This window comes from Ptychodera flava, chromosome 19 (assembly GCF_041260155.1).
Source record: "Ptychodera flava strain L36383 chromosome 19, AS_Pfla_20210202, whole genome shotgun sequence".
NCBI classification, from domain to species: Eukaryota; Metazoa; Hemichordata; class Enteropneusta; family Ptychoderidae; genus Ptychodera; species Ptychodera flava.
The window spans coordinates 2,396,120-2,415,533 of NC_091946.1; the positions used below are offsets into that span (position 1 = coordinate 2,396,120).

The 19,414-nt window shown below is 37.9% G+C and overlaps 1 protein-coding gene across 1 annotated transcript in view; it reads left to right on the forward strand.

The window, feature by feature from the left end:
* The first annotated feature begins 2,067 nt into the window (after positions 1–2,067).
* LOC139118370 (acyl-coenzyme A thioesterase 9, mitochondrial-like) overlaps positions 2,068–19,414 on the forward strand; it is a 68,068-nt gene continuing 50,721 nt past the window's right edge. The window contains 6 exon segments of the mRNA XM_070681665.1: positions 2,068–2,147; positions 6,815–6,918; positions 8,558–8,603; positions 9,198–9,307; positions 9,310–9,390; positions 10,992–11,075. Of these exon segments, the coding sequence (XP_070537766.1) occupies positions 2,098–2,147; positions 6,815–6,918; positions 8,558–8,603; positions 9,198–9,307; positions 9,310–9,390; positions 10,992–11,075 (475 nt within the window). The 5' untranslated portion in view covers positions 2,068–2,097.

Below are 19,414 nucleotides of genomic sequence, written 5' to 3' on the forward strand. Positions count from 1 at the left end.
CTGAAAACAAAACCTTTATGAAACAGGATAATCCAGTCCAAGCTTGATGAAATCGATGCTTTGATCTGCTTTCCAAAAGGACGATTTCCGGAAATGGTCTAGCCGGTTACATGCCACTATTATTAACGCAGATATTCATTACGCACGTGAACGCATGAAACATGTTGCAGTTACTGGTTTCTTGTTTTCCCTTGTCAGCTATATTTTGATGACATTTTATGCTGGGATTATGATTGGTTCATTTGAAATGATGTGACAGCACTAAAACTGCTTCTGATACTTGATTGGATTGTAGTAAAATTTATCATTAAATTCATGGGATATTTTGACAGATCATTCAAGATAACATCAGCAGACACATTGGCAGCGCTGTGCAGAGGAGAGAACGCGCTCAAACCTTTGAGTAACTCCGCTCAACGGCTATGCTTATTCAATGCGTATTTTGGGGTCGTGGCCTTTCAGGACAATGCTCCGTGAACACTGAGCGAATATATGTTGTATTTGATCACGTATACGGTATGGAGAAATGTCTTGAAAAAAATTCAGTCGCAATCTCATAAAATTTGGTCACCTATGCGACTGAAAATGGTCGCTACTTTGAGCCCTCATTGAATGTAATACCACAGGGAACTTAGTAATCTTGTTGTTGTTGTTGTTGTTGTTGTTGTTATTGTTGTTGTTGATGGTGATGATGATGATGATGACGATAATAAAAAATATTAAAAAACAATGTGTCATTCCTTGCTGTTGTTTGTCGATGTTGTAGATAATTGTAAAAGAAAACTGTAATCGTGACCAAAAAACGACGTAGGTCGCCCAACGTCACTCCTGTCCTATTATACATAGGACGGGAGTGACGTTGGGCGACCTACGTCGTTTTTTGGTCACGATTACAGTTTTCTTTTACAATTATCTACAACATCGACAAACAACAGCAAGGAATGACACATTGTTTTTTAATATTTTTTATTATCGTCATCATCATCATCATCACCATCAACAACAACAACAACAACAACAACAACAACAACAACAACAACAACAAGATTACTAAGTTCCCTGTGGTAATACATGAATTATCGGTCGGTCCGGTTTTATGTATAATATTGCTCACATCTTTACTCTGAAAGATGAACTACCTATTGTCATTGATTTATGTTACTTTCTCCCCTGTAGCAGCACGTACAACTTAGTCGTAACTTGCAATTTTGTAATTTTTGCCTTACCGCACTCCCTGAGTTTTGTAAAGTATTGTATTGTATTGTTATTATAATTTATTTCAGGTCTACGTAGAGCCATATCAAAATCAAGTAAAATACTTGAAATACAAATTGTAAATGGATATGATCATTCTAAAGTGAGTCCAAAAGGATGACCGGATATAACAATTTTCACATTTTTTTATTCAGATGGTTGTCCTAGACAAGTCCCCCGTTCATCATAGCTTTCAACAGTCACCCGTTTTGCAGCGCCTCACAAAATCTGCCCTCCCCGCAAAACAATGGTACAGTCCAGGGCAGCTAGCGCTCCTTTGCATCCGCTCTCACGAGTCCCATTCATTACTTGGCACTGACCACCTGATTTCGGGGTGCATCCAGCTGCCCGTCAAGAGACATTGGCAGGCGAAGATGCTGCCTTACCAGATCCCAACCGATTTTAAGTATTTTTTTTCAAATAAAATGAAGTGAACAAAATTCTTTAAAATCTACAAATGCAAATTTATGTAAATTTAACCAAATTTGGCAGATGAAATTACGAATCAATTATCACAATATTTAAACCTCAGTAAATATCGTATATTGCACGTTTCATACCTGAAACCTGGACTAAAAATAACAATTTCTGTCAGTGACTCCAATACGAATACGAATACGAAACGAATACGAAAACGAATACGAAAATAACTTCAGCATCGTTGTTCAGAGTGATTTATCTATGTGATTTGCATTGGGTCAAAAGTTGGAGGCCTCCCTTTTGGTATTTTGGAATTTTCAAGGCCCTCCTCCCTTGCCATGCTTGAACATCCTGTTTGTTTTCGTGTCCCCCATTTTCTCTCCTCCCCATTGTTAAGAATGGCTTGTACCTAAAAAGGTTTCGATGACCTTTAACCTTAATCTCAGAGAAATCAACATGGCGACAATCACAAGGTAAGCTAGCTTGCAGGATGATCCGTTTAGGCCGAGGCTATTGCCACGCGCGTGTCAATAGCCAGGTTGTCTATTGCCACGCGCGTGGCAATAGACAACCTGGCTATTGCCACGCCATGGTTTTGAACGATAATTCAGAAATTCTCTCAATGGTTCACGTCCTGAATCCATATTTTTTTGCTGATAATTCGGTAAATCAAACGTAATCTGTTGCTCGGCATCAGAAGTATGACCGACCGTCACGTCTAATGAAACGCGCAACCATGGATGTATTTTTTACATCCATGGCGCAACGGACTACATCCATTGATCTCTGAGTATTCATCATCGTTTGTCATCAGCGATCTTTGCCTCGCACATGTTTTCAGGGAAAAAGAACGATTCGCAAAGTTTTTGGGACTAGTCTTTATTGTCGTTGCCAACCTATAGAGCTCGACCATTCACTTCATGTAGCTACGCGTAGTATGGCTTCAATCGGCTTCAATCATGCTTGGCATAACTTGTGTTACATGGAAAATGAGACTAAACTTTTTCTCTAACAAATGTCAACCAGTTGTCCACCCCGTTTCTTACCAAATCAAAAAATTAAAACAAGGAGTCACTATAAAAACTTTCGTGCCACAGAAAAAATTCGAAATTAAACATTCACTGGGGCCTCCATTCGAAAGTTCTGACGTTGCGTATACAGCATGCACTTCATATGCACTTAGTTCGTTGACGTGATGACGTTGCTGACAGATAGGTCACGTGGTCAAAGGTCATGGACAGACCATGGAGGTAGTAGGAGGTCAGGTTGGTTTTCCTCGCCCCCGAAATAAGGGACTGGTCAGTTTCTTCGGCCTGGGGGGGGGGGGCGGTGGATTATTTTTTGCCGACGTCAAAAAGTGGCTGACCCCCCCCTATTCCAAATTTTGAAAACAGGGTGACCCCCCCTATTCCAATTTCTAAAACAGGGTGAACCCCACCCCCCCCCCCCCCCCCCCCCCGGGCGCGACAAGGTAAAACAAAAGATGGACATAAATTATATATATATATATATATATATATATATATATATATATATATATATATATATATATATATATATTATATATATATATATATGTATTATATTTTACATTTTACATATATTTATATTTTAAATAGTCATTCTATGTTTTAGTGAAATTGTTGACCTGTCAGTTGTAAGATAGGAATTTCAAAGTGTCAATCTTAAAGTTTAAATACAGTACATTTTGAATGAGCTGTATTTTGAATGAGCTGTGAATGTATTTCACACTTTCTCTGCTTAACCAGATGTCCTGAACTGTTGTACAGAAATGGATGTCAATCATTAATATCAAAGAGGAAAAAGCAGTGAATCAAAAACTTTGATGGGTGTTTAGACTTGCCAACCATCCAATTCAATCTACTGAGGAGCCATAGAGAGCTTTTTAGCCAAATCTGATGTGTACAGTGTCTGAGAGGACCTTTTCTTGTGTAACATTGAAACCATAAAAGCACAGCTAATAATGACAAAAACTGCCTTTTTTAACTGTTATTTTGTTCATAAAAAAGCATCTTCTACAGAAAACCTATGAAACAAAGGAAAATAATTGCATCAATGAGAAGGAAAGATATCTTGTCATTTTTCTATCTCTAAAATAAGTCACTGTATCAAATATATATTGTGAAATATTTGTGCATGTTGCTTTCTCATACTGAATTCTCACAGAGAGAACAGAAAAGTATCAGGAATTTGTCATCCTTTTCATATGAAATGCAGATTTCATAATGGTACACTTTCACTTAGCAAACATCAAGATATCTCTGAAAGTATGGCGCCCGAAGGGCGCGCCAAAAAATATGAAACATCCTGATATCTCTGATATATATGCCTTGTATATTAAAGTCATGCACCTGAAGGGCATGCTGAAAGATGTATGATATATTGAAGTAATGAGCTTGAAGAGCACGCTGAAAAATATTGAACATACAGATATCTCTGATGTATGTATGCTTGATATGTTAAAGTTGGGCGTGCTGAAAAATATGACTGATTATTAAAGTTACGCGCCCGAAGGGCGCGCCGAAAAATACAACTGAATGATGAATTTTGTGGCTGACACTATCATTTTAGGCAATGATGAGCCTGTGTCAAAATTCAAAAACACACTGACCCCCCCCTATTGGCATATCAAAAACATGGTGACCCCCCCTATCACCAAAGTCAAAAACAGGGTGACCCCCCCCCCCCCCCCCCATGAATCCACCGCCCCCCCCAGGCTGAAGAAACTGACCAGTCCCTAATTTCTCTTGGGTTAAAATGAGTAATTTTGAGTTGCTTTCCAGACAAGTTCTTTTTAAATGGTTTCTTTTGTCATGATGCATGAATGAGCATGCAGTATACTGTCAATCGCAGGACTTGCATTGATCACAGAGACTGCCCACCGACCGCGTCGTCCCCAAGCTTCGTCGACCGTCAGACCAACTGCCCGAGCGCAAGGTGAATCGTGGCAGAAATATACAATTACACTTACTTGAGCTAATTTTTACACAGACTGGGAAAAGTTACTTCAACAGTTGACAAAATCTGTCTCCGAAAAAATCTTAGCGTGTCAATAGCCACCTTGGCTATTGCCACGCGCGTGGCAATAGCCAACTTGGCTATTGCCACGCGCGTGGTAATAGACACTCCGAAAAAGGCCTTAATTTTGATCGCAGGATTGAGATTGGAGATCCAGAAATGGATATTGTCCTTGTTGCTTTGCCTTCACACTACTGCAACGACAGTCTTGATTGTGGCATGGTCACTAATGAATGAATTCATCTGTTATATTGGATTGCAAACATGGCCTGTAGAATGGTTCCCAGACACTTCGCACCAAAACCACTTCGCACCATACCATTTCGCACCAAAACCACTTCGCACCAAAACAACCTTGTACCAAAACCACTTCGCCCCAAAAGTCACGTCCCCAAACCACTTTGCCCGAAACTTATCGCTAACTGGTAAAGCTGAAAATAACCACCTTTCTGTCATCCTGGGACTGAAATCTTGAAAGTGTACGCATTTCGCGAAATTGACATCGTGCAATTCCGCGCAAGGCACCTGAGTTGTAGCATTTGCGTGTTTCTATTTTCTTATTCTATCGTTTATGGTTTCATGCGACAATAAATGGTTCGTGGCAGCCAAAATGTCCTAACACATTAATGCTTTCAAGTTGAAGGTAAAAACAACCTTATGATACGTCGTAACATCGTTGTTTCGAAGGAGTTGACGGTACTATACTTTGGGCGAAGTGGTTTAGTACGATGTGGTACTTGGGGCGAAGTGGGGTTGGGCGAAGTAGTACTTGGGACGAGGTAGTTTTTGGTACGAAATGGTTTTGGGACGAAGTTGTGTTGGGCGAACTGGTTTTGGTGCGAAGTGTCTGGACCCCTGTAGAATCAACAATCAACTTCGTAGAATCCTACGCAACAATGTTGACTTCAAGTTCAAGTTCAAGGGCAAAGTTAGCCCGGATACTTGCACTGGGAGCTTCATAGACTCTTATTCATACAACTGTATGATGAATAGCAACTGTAAGGGAGAATATATTAATAATAGAGTTATGTCCTCCGGACTGGCTCATGTATGTACCTCCATGATAATACAGTCCTACTAATTACTGCCCGTCACTGCCCGTCACTGCCCGTCAGGAAATTAGCCTTCCAATTACTGTAATCAGTCGATATTTCAATACCAAAAACCACTTATATAATAGAAAGCTACAAAATGAGAATCTGTTTACCTCCGAATGCCTGAGTCCTGTCTCAGAACTAACGTGAATATTGGAGCGCTAAGTTCTCTACTCGACGGGCAGTGATGATAGGCAGTGTTCGGACATCGATTACGATCAGCGTTGCCACTCGTTCGCAAATCAACATTTTCTGGATCTTGGAATATTATTTCGTTCGTTTTTACAAAGAGTAGTGGTCTTTGGTATTGAGATATCAACTGATTACAGTCGTTGAAAGGTAAATTTCCCGACGGCAGTGACGGGCAGTGGTCGGACGTCGACGGGCAGTATGTATGGCCAATGCCTTGGTGATGCATGTACGATCACACGATTAGCGTTGCTACTCGTTCGAAAATCAACATTTTCTGGATCTTGGAATATTATTTCGTTCGTTTTGACAAAGAGTAGTGGTCTTTGGTATTGAATATCGACTGATTACAGTAATTGGAAGCTAATTTCCTGACGGGCAGTGACGGGCAGTGACGGGCAGTAAGTAGTAGGACCCCCATGATAATACAGATATGTCATACCTCAAGATCATTGCAACTCTGCTGTCCAAATTATATCACAATGTCTGACGAAAACTTAATTAAGTTTTGCTCCAAAATCTCCCACTCCCCTGAAATGTAATTGTTGAATGTTGATCACAGGCTATGTTGAACTGTGTATGCACTTTTTGTTGCTCTTACTTGTACTAAAAACAAATGTGTTTCCCTGCAGGAGAACGCATGACATTTTATTCGAGAGAACTTTCACCAACATTACTATTTACACCATACAAATCATTTGAATTTCAATGGTGAATCCAATGCCCTTTCATAATGGGTGATCAGTTGATTTCAGAAGCAGCCAGTAACTGACAATTAGTGTCCATATCATTGATTATCGTTCTCTCTTTCTTTACAGATACTTCTCACAGATTTTATTGAGAAAAAATACTTGTTGGCTTTTCCAAACACATAGTATTTGTAGTAGTGCTTTTGTTGATAGACTACCAACACTATATGAAAGTGAGTTACTCTTTGATTTGTTTTAAAATTTGGGTGATTGATACTATCAATGACTCATCTTATACATGAGGACAAGGATGTCTGACCATACCAAGTAAATCTTGCTCTCATAGCTTTATGATGATAGCAGTTCAAAACAACCTGAATGAAGTCTCTGTTTGGTACAAAATCACACACATAAAATGAATTCGTTGAGTGTGTGCAGACCCAAAGTTTTCTTGCTTCTATTGCAGTACAAGCAACAAGAAGTGTAACATTGATCATCTTATATCCCACATTTGAAAGACTGTAGGTCCCTGTAAGATGCTATTATTCATTCAATAATACAGTGGAATTTGATTGAGTGTCCGGTTTGCCTTGCAGAGCTCGACAAGTCTACATGTTGCTTATCATTAGAAAAGTAAACATTTGCAACAAATTGAGTCTTCGTCTTTGGTTGGTGTTAGATTACAGCGCACGGCAAACGTTTCCCATACACTGTCTCGTCATGATCACTGCAGTCGTTTCAGCATGTCACTCACAACAAGCATAACACTGCACTACATGCACATCACCAGTTTTCTTTTAGGTGTTTACTTTTAAATTGGGAACTTTATGAAGAAACAAGTAAATTCTTTTTAAAAAAACTTTTCTTCTCCTCTCGATGTCAGCAATCACGACAACAGTTCCTTCAGCATGCAGTCTGTAGCATTGCCAGTGCAGTCAAGTTTGACACGATACAACACTGAATACTGTCAACCAGAAAATGCTAAACACTCCTGCATGAAACTTTAATGCTGCTTTCTCTTTTGTCTCAGCTAAATGAAACTTTCTCATTGACACTTCTCTGAGCTACAAACTAGACTTGCAGAAAAGTGTTGATTTTGCACATGCAAGTGCAATTCAATCAACACGGTACATTTTGTGCCATTGAATATAAACACACCCAGTGTTTCTGAAATATTCACTGTATTTTGACACTTAATTTCCCGGACGGCATCATACACGGCAACGGGTTAGCATGGAGGGGACGGTGATATCTCTCTGCCTTCAAAATATTCTTTAGCCTACCTTGCTGAAGAAATAGAATGTTCTACTATAATAAAACGCCCAGAGTCAGTCCGGTTGATGTTGAGGACTTTCCTCGAGATATAGATCCGACACTCGAAAAATATGCCAGTGAGTTTTGTCTGAGTTGTATTTCCCAAATCAAAGTACACAAATAGCTGAAAGAAAACTTTGATGATGTGCTATAGCTATAGTGCGGTGTCAAGCTTGTTGTGCATGAGTGGCATGCTGAAACGACTGTCGTGATTGTAGACTAGACAGTGTATGGGAAACGTTCGCCGCGCGCGCTGTAATCTAACATCAAAAACTCAATTTGTTGCAAATGTTTACTTTTCTAATGATAAGCAACATGTAGACTTGTCGAGCTCTGCAAGGCAAAACGGACATTCGATCAAATTCCATTATATACCGTACAAATTCAAGTGATCCAAAGGTTGTTTTAAGTTATCATGAAAGAAATGTAATTGAGCCCATAAATTCATGTTTAACTGGCCATCAGAAGTTAAAGATTTTTATATAGTGTTTCTTGTGATTGTCCATTGACTAATGAAATTCTTAGCCCAATAAAATCTCTTGCTTCTTAAATCTTCAGTTAGAAAAAAGTTAGAAGAATTGGTTGGAAGAAAAGAACCCTGGAGGTAAACATTTATGTTTATATATGATGATAATTTTACCGTACATTTGCATTTTCTTGAATTGTTTTAATGTTTACATCATCAAATAGTACCTTGAGACCAGCTCAAAAACATGTAGCACAGTTCTGTGGCTATTATCTTGATTCTTGAGTTGGTGAAAGTGTTCCTGACATTATTTATTCAACCGTGACACACAGATGGAGGACAGTGTCAATAGGATTGAAAGATTGAAACACATGAAGCAAAGTCAACATTGCCTTCTTGCCATGGAAAAGCAGCACTGTAAACTTGATTGGTAAAAATACAGTCAAAGTGGAGTAAGCTTGGATTCTCCATTGTACAGTATTGATCAAATAAAAACTACTACAGATGTCTTTCTGAGTCAAGCTCACAAAATAAATGTCATTACGGCCATACTGCTCACAACAATTTTAGTATGTACTCTTTTTGAAGCAAACCAACAGATGCATATATCAGGCCAGGATTACTTTAAGTTGAAAATTCAAAGAAGTTGATAGTCTACACACTGAGTGACTTTTGATATCTTTGTGTAGAGTGTACATACATCATCCAACTTGATTTATTATTTGTTTTCAGGGAAGGGGATGATGGCTTTGATTTACTGAAACCACCACAGTCTCAAACAGATCTTCCTGTCAAACACATGAAAGATAGTTACCAAGAGGGTATTATACCTCTGGGAAGTAATGAAAACTGAGGGCAAAGTTCATAACTATCCACAATTTAGTTAGATTTGGAAGACTTCTAGAAAATTTAGATACATTTGCTGGTAAGTGTTTTAACATGAATTTCTGGTCCATGACAAAACATAAAGTTCTCCTGAAATGTTCTGGATGGGTATGATTTTGGTTATTTAATTAACAGGTTTTCAAAGGTTATCAGTAGGTTCCAAGGGATGACTTAATTTTGACATGTGAAAAATCATCAAGAAGTTTGTCCATGTAAATTTTTAGAGAAATTTTCTCAATTTTTGGTCAAAATAGTTTCATAAAATGCTATTCCTACGTACAGCTTTAAATTTAATTTAAAAGCTCATAGGGCTGACTGCTATCAGTTTTGTGCAAATGATGATAAAAATTGCACAATACTTATTTATTTACTTACTTAAATATTAATAAAAGCCTGTTGATGTTATTTCCATATTTACGTACCTTGAACTGGTTCATTGCAGAAAAAAATGTAGTGAATTTGTATTGCTTTTGATCATCATGGCCATATCACATAGGGGCGTAGGGCCATGAAAGTTATACTTTTACCTTGGCCTTGACTAAAACTAAGTTACCACTGGTTATGATAAAAAACTAATAGTGTCCATGTGGTGAGAGTTGTGTGGATCTGAGTGAGTTGGCTTTTAGAGAGAACTCCAGTTTGAGTAATGTTTCGTAGAGTCATTCCTTATAAGATGTTCATGCATTTGAAGGGATATAGCAATCATCATGAAGGACAGGTAAAAAGAAAGTAACTCAGCATTGTCAGATGCAGCTTTGTATATGTTGTTTGTATAACTTCAAAGGTTGCTATTCACTTATGGTTTTATTACTTGATGGTCAGGTTTATGAAGAGATGGACAATTATATTGTGAGAAGGGGTTGTCCAGACCAAACTAAAAATATCTTAAAGGTGTGAAAGTAGCCTTGTTGCTTTTTATATAAGCAATTTTCAATTCCAGAAACTGCATGTAATATGATATTCAAATCAAAAACAATCTAAACTATTCTCACATTAAGGCAGGCAAAAAATATTAGCAGGTCCAGTCATCATATTGACCACCTCCCACCTAAAACATGATGGTGTATTCCTTACCGTAATACCTCCACTGCTGACTGATTAGGTTAAGTGAGACCGTCAAATAACTACAGGATCTATCATTGTTTTCCTGTCCAATAAAAGGTTTGACTTACACTTAGATATAGTGTACTATTGTTCTTAGAACGTTAACATAAAATCCTGTCACACAAAAAGTGACTTTTACAGTACAATTTGTTGTGTATTGCATCAGTAAACAGTCCCATACTGGAGAATTCTTTTTGACAATTTCACTGCTAAAACCTTCATAAATTCTTGGGACCTTAAATACAAAGTTGCTACCTGAGTAAGTCAAAATCTAAGGTGGTTGGCCATATTTTCAATATGGTGGATTTCAGGTATAAAATACACATAAAATAACAGAAGTCAAAGTAAAATTTTAGGTTATACAGGAATTTCATACCAGAAATGTCTAAAAAGTTGAAATGAAACAAATAGAAGTCATATGATAGACCCTCTTATTTCAGGGTTGATGGTCTGATTGCTATACAATTTGAAATAATTAAAAAACAATGAATAAGTGGAAATGATAAGAGTTGTTGTACTGGTTTATTTTTTTTACAGTGTGGACTTGCTATCAACATAACAAGAGAGAGGAATGGCGTAAACCACCAATTGTCATTGTCACAGCACTTGTTGACAGAATAGGTAATGTAACTTACAATTGATAATGTGTGTGCAATGTATTTGAAATGTAATATAATCTCTATGCCTACAAGATTGAAAAAAGAGCAATTCCAGTGTTAACATGGAGGCACCTGTGCGCATTTTAACTACTAACTGTCATTGATTACGTGAAATCAAAGAACAAGAACGCAGTTGTAAACTGAACAAAAATATTGCCAAAATTATCAAAGTTAATACAGCTACTGCCTACGGGTAGTGTCACTATCAGATACTACCCTGCTACTGCAGTGTCACTGTCACTGCATACCTGAGCAGTGACAGAGACAGCTCTGAGACTGATGTACATGGTAGTTGAAGAAGAGTTTTGGTCAAATGACACTCATGACAGTGAAACTCACTTGTACACAAATCAGGCCAGAGAGCAACACATGGAAGAAAACATAGAAATGCTTGAATTCTGGCTTATGAGAATAATCAAATATTAAAGAAAAAAGATGGGGTCACCATGCTTGATTTTCTAAATTTTCACACTCTTATAATATATTATAAAATGATACAGAAGTAAACTTTGAATAGTAAAGACTAAAAGAAAAATATGTGACCAAATGGAATTATTTATTTTTTAACCAAATTTGCAATTATCACACCCAAAATTTCAGAGATTAAAACATTTATTTGATGGAATATTTTAACCTTCCGGTATTGTCAATTTTGAGTAGCATCTAATTCATATAGGTCTTGTAGTTTTGAAACAATTTTTTGGTAGGTCACTGTGCAATACGGCAATTAGCCAGAATTCACAATTTTCCTACTCTCTCATGATTGCATTTTGTGTGCTCTTCAACAGGAGCAATTGACCTGGCCAGAGTTGGCATAACTCAAGTTGGCTTTTAGACCAATAAATCTAAAAAATTAACTGATGCATTTAAAGAACTTGCCTTGGGAATATGACTATACAAAGTGCTAATACAGGTAGTGTTGAACACCTGTGAACAGAACGGCGCAATACATGTTTATTTTTTCTGCGCTCACATCCTTTACAAATATGCGGGCCTGTGATAGTTGGGGGGGACTTGAAAAAATTTTACCATATAGAGGGGGGGCATTTGAAAATTTTTTAGGGTACTTCAGGGGTTTCATTAAGAGCCGGCAGCCGGCGAAATTGACCGGTTACTCTCACGATTTCGCCGGCTACTTTTTCAGAAAATTTGAACTCTTTTATAGCTAAAATATTTTTTACCGTCTGAAATGATACGGACAAGTTTCACAAGCTGTGTAATCAAACTTTTCAACGGCTTTTATGTGAAACAAAATTTAGAAGACGAGCGACTACTACGATCGCCTTGTACTACGATGCAGCACGGTCTTGCGTATACTGCCTCAATAAAAATCGGAATTGCAACGGATGATTCTATTGGCTATCTGAATTGCTGATTCCTATGTGGTGACCTTTATATACGCCAATGAAAATGTGCATACTACACCTGTCAGCCGTCGTTAGCTCAACTCAAAATCAATCAATCAATCAATCAATCTTTATTTACTCGACACATACTAACAGAGAGTATGGTATGGTACATCAAGATGTGTTACAAATGTAAGTGAACAATACAGAGAAAGAAAAACAACCATTCATCTCTGTAATACGAAAACATGCACTAATTACATTCATTGGAGCTGCTTGAGCTCAGTGTAAACATGTGCTCTTTAAGAAAACAGTAAAAGTCTGAACGACAAATGAACAAAAGTTACCAGGACATTTTTCAGCCCGGAGCTGCTGGAGGGTTCAGCATACATTTGTATTCTTTAGAAATACAGCTAGATCAAGAACATTTTGTTCCATTAACTTTTTGACAACTTCTTCTTTTTCTAAGAGACTATAACATTTACAAAAATCTGTACCACTACTTTGTCCCAATAAAATTCTTTCTGAAGTATGATTTTTAAATGAAAATAATAAATGAAACTCATCATCAATCTCATTATAATCACATCTCTGACAGATTCTTTCACTCAAAGGTAATCTAGGTTTACTTTTTCTTCCCATTTCAATACCCAAGTTATGGTCACTCAATCTGAATTTGGACAAATGTTTATGGAGTGTAAAGTCAGACAAGCAATCTAAGTAATTTTCGAAGACAAACTCAGTTTTGAAAATTCTATATGTACGTAATTTGTTACCATTACCATTTTTTCTTACATCATCAAACAGATTTCTCCTCCATGAACCCAAATATTCACTTGTAAGATTTTCTTTTATTTTCTTCTTCAGTTGACAATATGATTTCACTCCCAATGAACTGAAAACATGCATATGATTAAAATCCCCCAAATTGCGATTAATAAATTTCACCCAAGAAGATTGAATTTTTCTGTTTTCTGTGAGTGCCTTTTTAAGAATGTGATTTGAAGGCAAACTGTTCAGTCTACACCAATATCTTATAACAGACATATAAAGTGAGATCTTCAATGGTAGTCTACCCAACTCAGCTCTTATGCCTTCCAAAGGAGTACGTTTACTGACTCCTAGAATAAATCTGTAAAACGACATACAAAGACTTTCAAGACAATTATCAGTACTAGTGATTTCTGTTGCCCAAATTTCAGAAGCATATGAAAGAATTGGAACAATCAATGTGTCAAAAAGTTTTAAGCAAAGTCTACGATTTAACATTCTTTCACATAAAATTGACCCTTTTATGCTGAATAAAGCTTTCATTGCTTTGTTTTTAAGATTATTCTGGTTTTGTTTGAATTTCCATTTGGTGTAAGAAGAACACCAACATATGTAAAATGTTTCACTGTTTCAATCAAATTGTTTTCAAAATAAAATTGCACATTGTTTATGAAATGATTACTCTTGTTAAATACCATGATTGTTTTTGTCTTATCTACAAAATGGCCGATGAACAAATGAAGACGGAAGCGATCGCAAGGTCAAGCTTCGATGTACGATCTTCGATTTTGAAGTGCGCCGAGAAACAAGAGAAGGATAATTAAAGCTGCAAGCAGCGTTGGCGGGGCCCAAGCGATTAACAGGGTTTCCAGTTCGTGCAGTGATTTTATTATGTGCAAAATTTCAGCTTGAAAACAGTCAAGTCCTTGTAAAGAAGAATTTTGAACATCATCTCATATTTACTGTCTGTTTCAATCGTAATCGTATGTTTTATGCAAAATACAATATGGCGGCAAAACCACGTGACCGATCAAATTGCCTTTCACAAACTTGAAAGAGCTCTCACTAAGAATGACAAAAGTGGAATTTCATTGCCATAAGTGTTGTGGTTCTGGAGAATAAGATTTTAGAGATAAATTGCGATTTTCGCAAAATCAAATGTGGAGTCTGCATCTGAGCACGGTGAGCTACCAAAAATGTCTTTCATATATGAATTAGATGCTACTCAAAATGACAATACTGGAAGGCTGAAATATTGCATCAAATTAATGTATTCATCTTTGAAATTTTGAGTGTAATAATTGCAAATTTTGTTGTAATTCCATTTAGTCATATATTTTTTCATTTCATCTTTAGTGTTCAAAGTTTTACTTTTGTATAATTTTATGACAAGAATGTGAAAATTTAGAAAATCAAGCATGGTGACTCCATCTTTTGTTTGTAATATTGATTATTCTCATATGCCAGAATTCAAAAATTTTTCCATGTGTTCTTCCTTGTATTGCTTTCTGGCCTGATCTTGTTTAGGTATAATGTTTCACTGTCATGAGCGTCACCCGTCATTTGACACACACTATTCTTCAACCACCATGTACATCAGAGTCAGAGCTCTCTCTGTCACTGCTCACGTGTGCAGTAACAGTGACACTACTGTACCAGTAACAGGGCAGTATCTGATAGTGACAGTTGCCCATATGCAGTAGCGGTATTATCTTTGATAATTTTGACAATATTTATGTTCAGTTTATACAACTGCGTTCGTGTTCTACTCTCTACAGCATGTTGAACTGTCCAGTATTCAGCTTGCTCACAGCCAGTGTATGTGTACCATGCACCAATGCTGACAACTGACTGTCAGTCTGGACTCTAATTAAACTATCACCTAATACATATTTATATATACTGGCTTTGTCGAGAAACTGAACATTATGTGTTTGAGCATGCTGTAGGGAGACAGCAAGAAACTGTAGTTGATATATTGGATAGAAATATTGCAAAAATCATCAACGGTTGGAGCTTGTGCCCTGTTACTAGGCTCAAGTCTGATTTTTATACGACAAATCACAAATGTTTAGATTTTTTTCAAGATAAAAGTCATGGAATGTGACAAAATGGTTGTAGATTCTGTTAAATTATTACCAACATTACAACATTTGAATGACATAAAAATGGTATTCATTGTTCATTTAATTACCTACAAAAACTTGGAATCGGAAAATGTAAAACATAAAAGGAAACCAAAACATTTTCAAGTGCCCCCTACAGGTGGGGCAATATTTCAAGTTCCCTCTCTACTACCCTCAAAATTTTCGAATCACTGTTCCTTAATTTCTCCAGCCCCCCCTAACCGTTTTTTTTATGTGAACGCAGCCTTGGTAACAAACCTGCAATCGCTATCAGTGCTGTACTGTACATGTCGCGCTTTAACAGCACGAAACCTGCTTCATCACACCAGTTTTTCAAACGAACTAGATATCCATTTTCATACCAGTTCAAAAGTAAAATACTCATAGACTTGAGATATTTGTGCATGTTAGACTTTCGATACATTCGCTTTACGCTTGAATTTAGCATGGAGCTTTGGTAGCTCCATGGATTTTAGCAAGCGATGCTCCACAGCGCGCACAACGTATCGATGACACTTGGGTCAGGGGTCATCACAAAAAAAATCAGTGCGTATTCACGGCCAGCTTGAACCATGCCATGGATCGCGGAAATCATGGATCATAAATCCAAATGTTCATGTCTATTACTTAAACAGAACCCTAAAATATGAAATACGTAATGTTTTGATATTGAGAACCATCTTTTTGTTTCACTGACGATCAAGTTTAATGCTCAAATATCGCGACAAGAATTGCGCATTTGCACGATATGAATGCGGAAGTACGTTGACTCGCAGACGAGCGAGCGCCTTCTCTGAAAATCTGTTTCCGATATCACGTCACAATACACTGAAGATCTCGCGAATTCAACGGAAGCCAATCAACACAAGTTCCTAACGTCAGTAAAGATATTGTCTTGTTGCCAGCAATACACCACCAACATTTTCGCCGTTCAGGAGTGCCTTACTCGCTCTACTTTGTAAAATAAGTCGTATGCTTTTGCCGTTACCCAACTTTCCAAATTCACGTTAGACTTTCTGCAATAGTAGTTGGAGATTTTGTTCAATATATCGTGCGTGGTGGAAACCGCAATTATCCATAATCACACAGTCACCTACAGCCAAACACCCTTTTATTAAAAGTGTAAACTAAATGGTATTATGTCAGGATTTTATTCGCCAAGTTTGGTCAAAATGACACCATTCAAAGCGACAGGAAGAAAGTTAGAAAAATATGTAGTGATATAATGTCATTAAAGCTCCATGCAAAATTCAAGCCTAAAGCGAATGTATCGAAAGTCTAACATGCAAAAATATCTCAAGTCTATGAGTATTTTACTTTTGAACTGGTATGAAAATGGAGCTGCCTTCTAGCTGCATCGTAAACTGTGATTTGTGAATGCTTTAGTGGGGTGAAGGCGATGTGAGACACCTGAGTGTGGTGAACGCGATAGCGGGCGGGATGAGCGCTACACAAAGGAGTTTATCCCGGAATCCCGAGGACACCGCGACATTGCACTTTTTATATGATATCCAATATTTACGGCTACTAGATTATACAATATCGAAGTTAGATTGGCTCGGCTAGATCTATAGGGTGGTGAAATATCCGATATATATCGGATATTTACCCGTAATTTGACAGAATTCAGTATCGCCTAGTATCAAGGTTAGAGTCAGTTCCTGGAATCATGGATGTAAAAAATAGCATGCTGGAATTAAGTCGGGTTTTACCAGAACAGTAAGGCGGTGAAATTTCCGATATATATCGGATAATTACCCGCGATTTGACAAAATCTAGTATCGTTTAGTATCGAAATTACAGTCAGTCCATGAAGTCGGTTTTATGAAAACATGTACATGTAAGGTGGTGAAATGTCCGATATATATCGAATCCCCGACTGAAACTAACTCACTACTGCACAGACTCAGATAACGCATTCCATTGCTAGGAAACCTGGCCTGCGCTGCCTAATTCCAAATAGGTTCGTATGGATATAGGAGAGACACCAAAGAAACTACGATTTTAAAAAATTATTTTAATTTTTAACATTTCACCGACTTCAATCAACTCTAGGCGCATCGTACCGTGCATTTGTAATGCATTTGCATTGTTCGGATGTCTCGAAACTACCGAAAGCGTACAATGACCGGACTATAAAAACGGGGGGGATCTTGAAACTTTTTCGCGCATGCTCATTTAAGCTTTTGTCAAATTCCAACGCTATCAACTCACTATGTTGGTTGCATGCCAAAGAAGTCTGCCGTCAGTCATCGGCCGACGTACGACAAAGCGACAAATTATTTTGTTCAAAGAGTAGACAATTAAATGACAAAACATGTCGATAATATGGCTGATATAAGGATTATTTTTGATTCATTAGTAACAGTGATGGAACCGGCATAATTTACGATGGTGGACATGGTTTTCTCTCGCCTGCGCGATTGCGCAAATCGCGCATTTCCGAGCCATTGTCTGCCCTGGTAAAGTTACTGACAGTGCGGAAGTCGCGCACAAAACAAAGCAGGCAAAGACGCCGAAGGAAGTGGATGTTTACTGAGTGTTTCCACTATAATAAGTTGTGCAAACAAACATAAGATGCCAGGTCGCACCTATTTAGACCTAGAACTATGGCAAGAGCGTCAAGTTCGATATTGGATATAAACCCGCGATTCGACAGAATCTAGTATCGTTCGGTATCGAAGTTAGAGTCAGTCCTTGGAAGTCGGGTTTGACCGGAAATGCAAGGTCACGATATATATCGGATATTTAACCGGGATTTGACAGAATCTAGTATCGTCTAGTATCTATATTTGAGTCCCCAAATCGCCAATAAATATCTAGTAAATATCGGCGACTTCACAGACCGTGCGTGCCGAAGCACAGAGCAAGTCATTCTAGTATTGTGTAGGCCTACTATCGATATCAGAGTCCCCAAATTGCCGATAAACATCCAATTAAATATCGACGATTTCACAGATCTGGCGTACCGAAGCACAGGGCAAGTCATTCTACTATTGTCCAGTATCGATATCAGAGTCCCCAAATCCCTGATAAATATCGGGTAAATTTCGGCGATCTCTTAGACCGGGCATGCAACTGCACAAAGCAATTACAGTGAAATTCGATCAAGCTGCAGAACTTCATTTAACAAGGTGCTGTTTCAATAGATATGTATCAGCGATTTTTACGACATTAACGGCTGGACTTGATGTGGTCTTGTTTACATTTTTAATCAGCTACATGCTCTCAGTTACACAACACACCAGGGCCACTCCATGCATGTCAGATAGAGAAACATAAACAAATCACCACACCTTGCAATGTCATGTATCTGTCTTTTTTATCATGATGAACAAGTGAGCGTGCATTCAGACACCTACATAAAAATACCCGAATAGCTTCATTTATGGTCCTTGACACTCACATATCAGCTGTGCATAGACCCCAGTAATTGTGCCATTCAGTCGATCACACCGGTCGGCCACCCCTTAAAGCTAGTGGCACACTCCTCTAAGTACTGCCGTCGCAGTATACTCGACAACGTCACCTGGCGTACAAAGCTGGTCGCAAAAGTTGGGTTCGTGTGACTGCTAGCTGAATTTGACAGCGGGCATTGCAATCTGTCGTGCCGTCTTTGACTTTCAAGTGTACAATATAACATACATCACTGATTGGTCTTCTGATTGACGAGGTTTTAAACTGCAGCCTTATGAACATTGGGGCGACTTAACCGATCCAAATGCCTTTCGCAAACTTGAAAGTGCTCGCACTATGAAAGATATGAGTAAAATTTCAGTTGAATGTGTGTATTGTTCTGGAGAAGAAGATTTTTAAGATTAAATTGTGATTTAAACAAAATCCAATATGGCGGCCAAATTACGTGACTGATCAAAATGCCTTTCACAAACTTAAAGGACTACCACTAGGGAAAATAAGTGTAAAATTTTAGTTCAATCAGTGTATTTGTTCTGGAGGAGAAGATTTTTAAACATTAAATTACGATTTTCCACAAAATCCAATATGGCGGCGAAACCATGAGACCGATCCAAATGCCTTTCGCACACTTGAAAGAGATC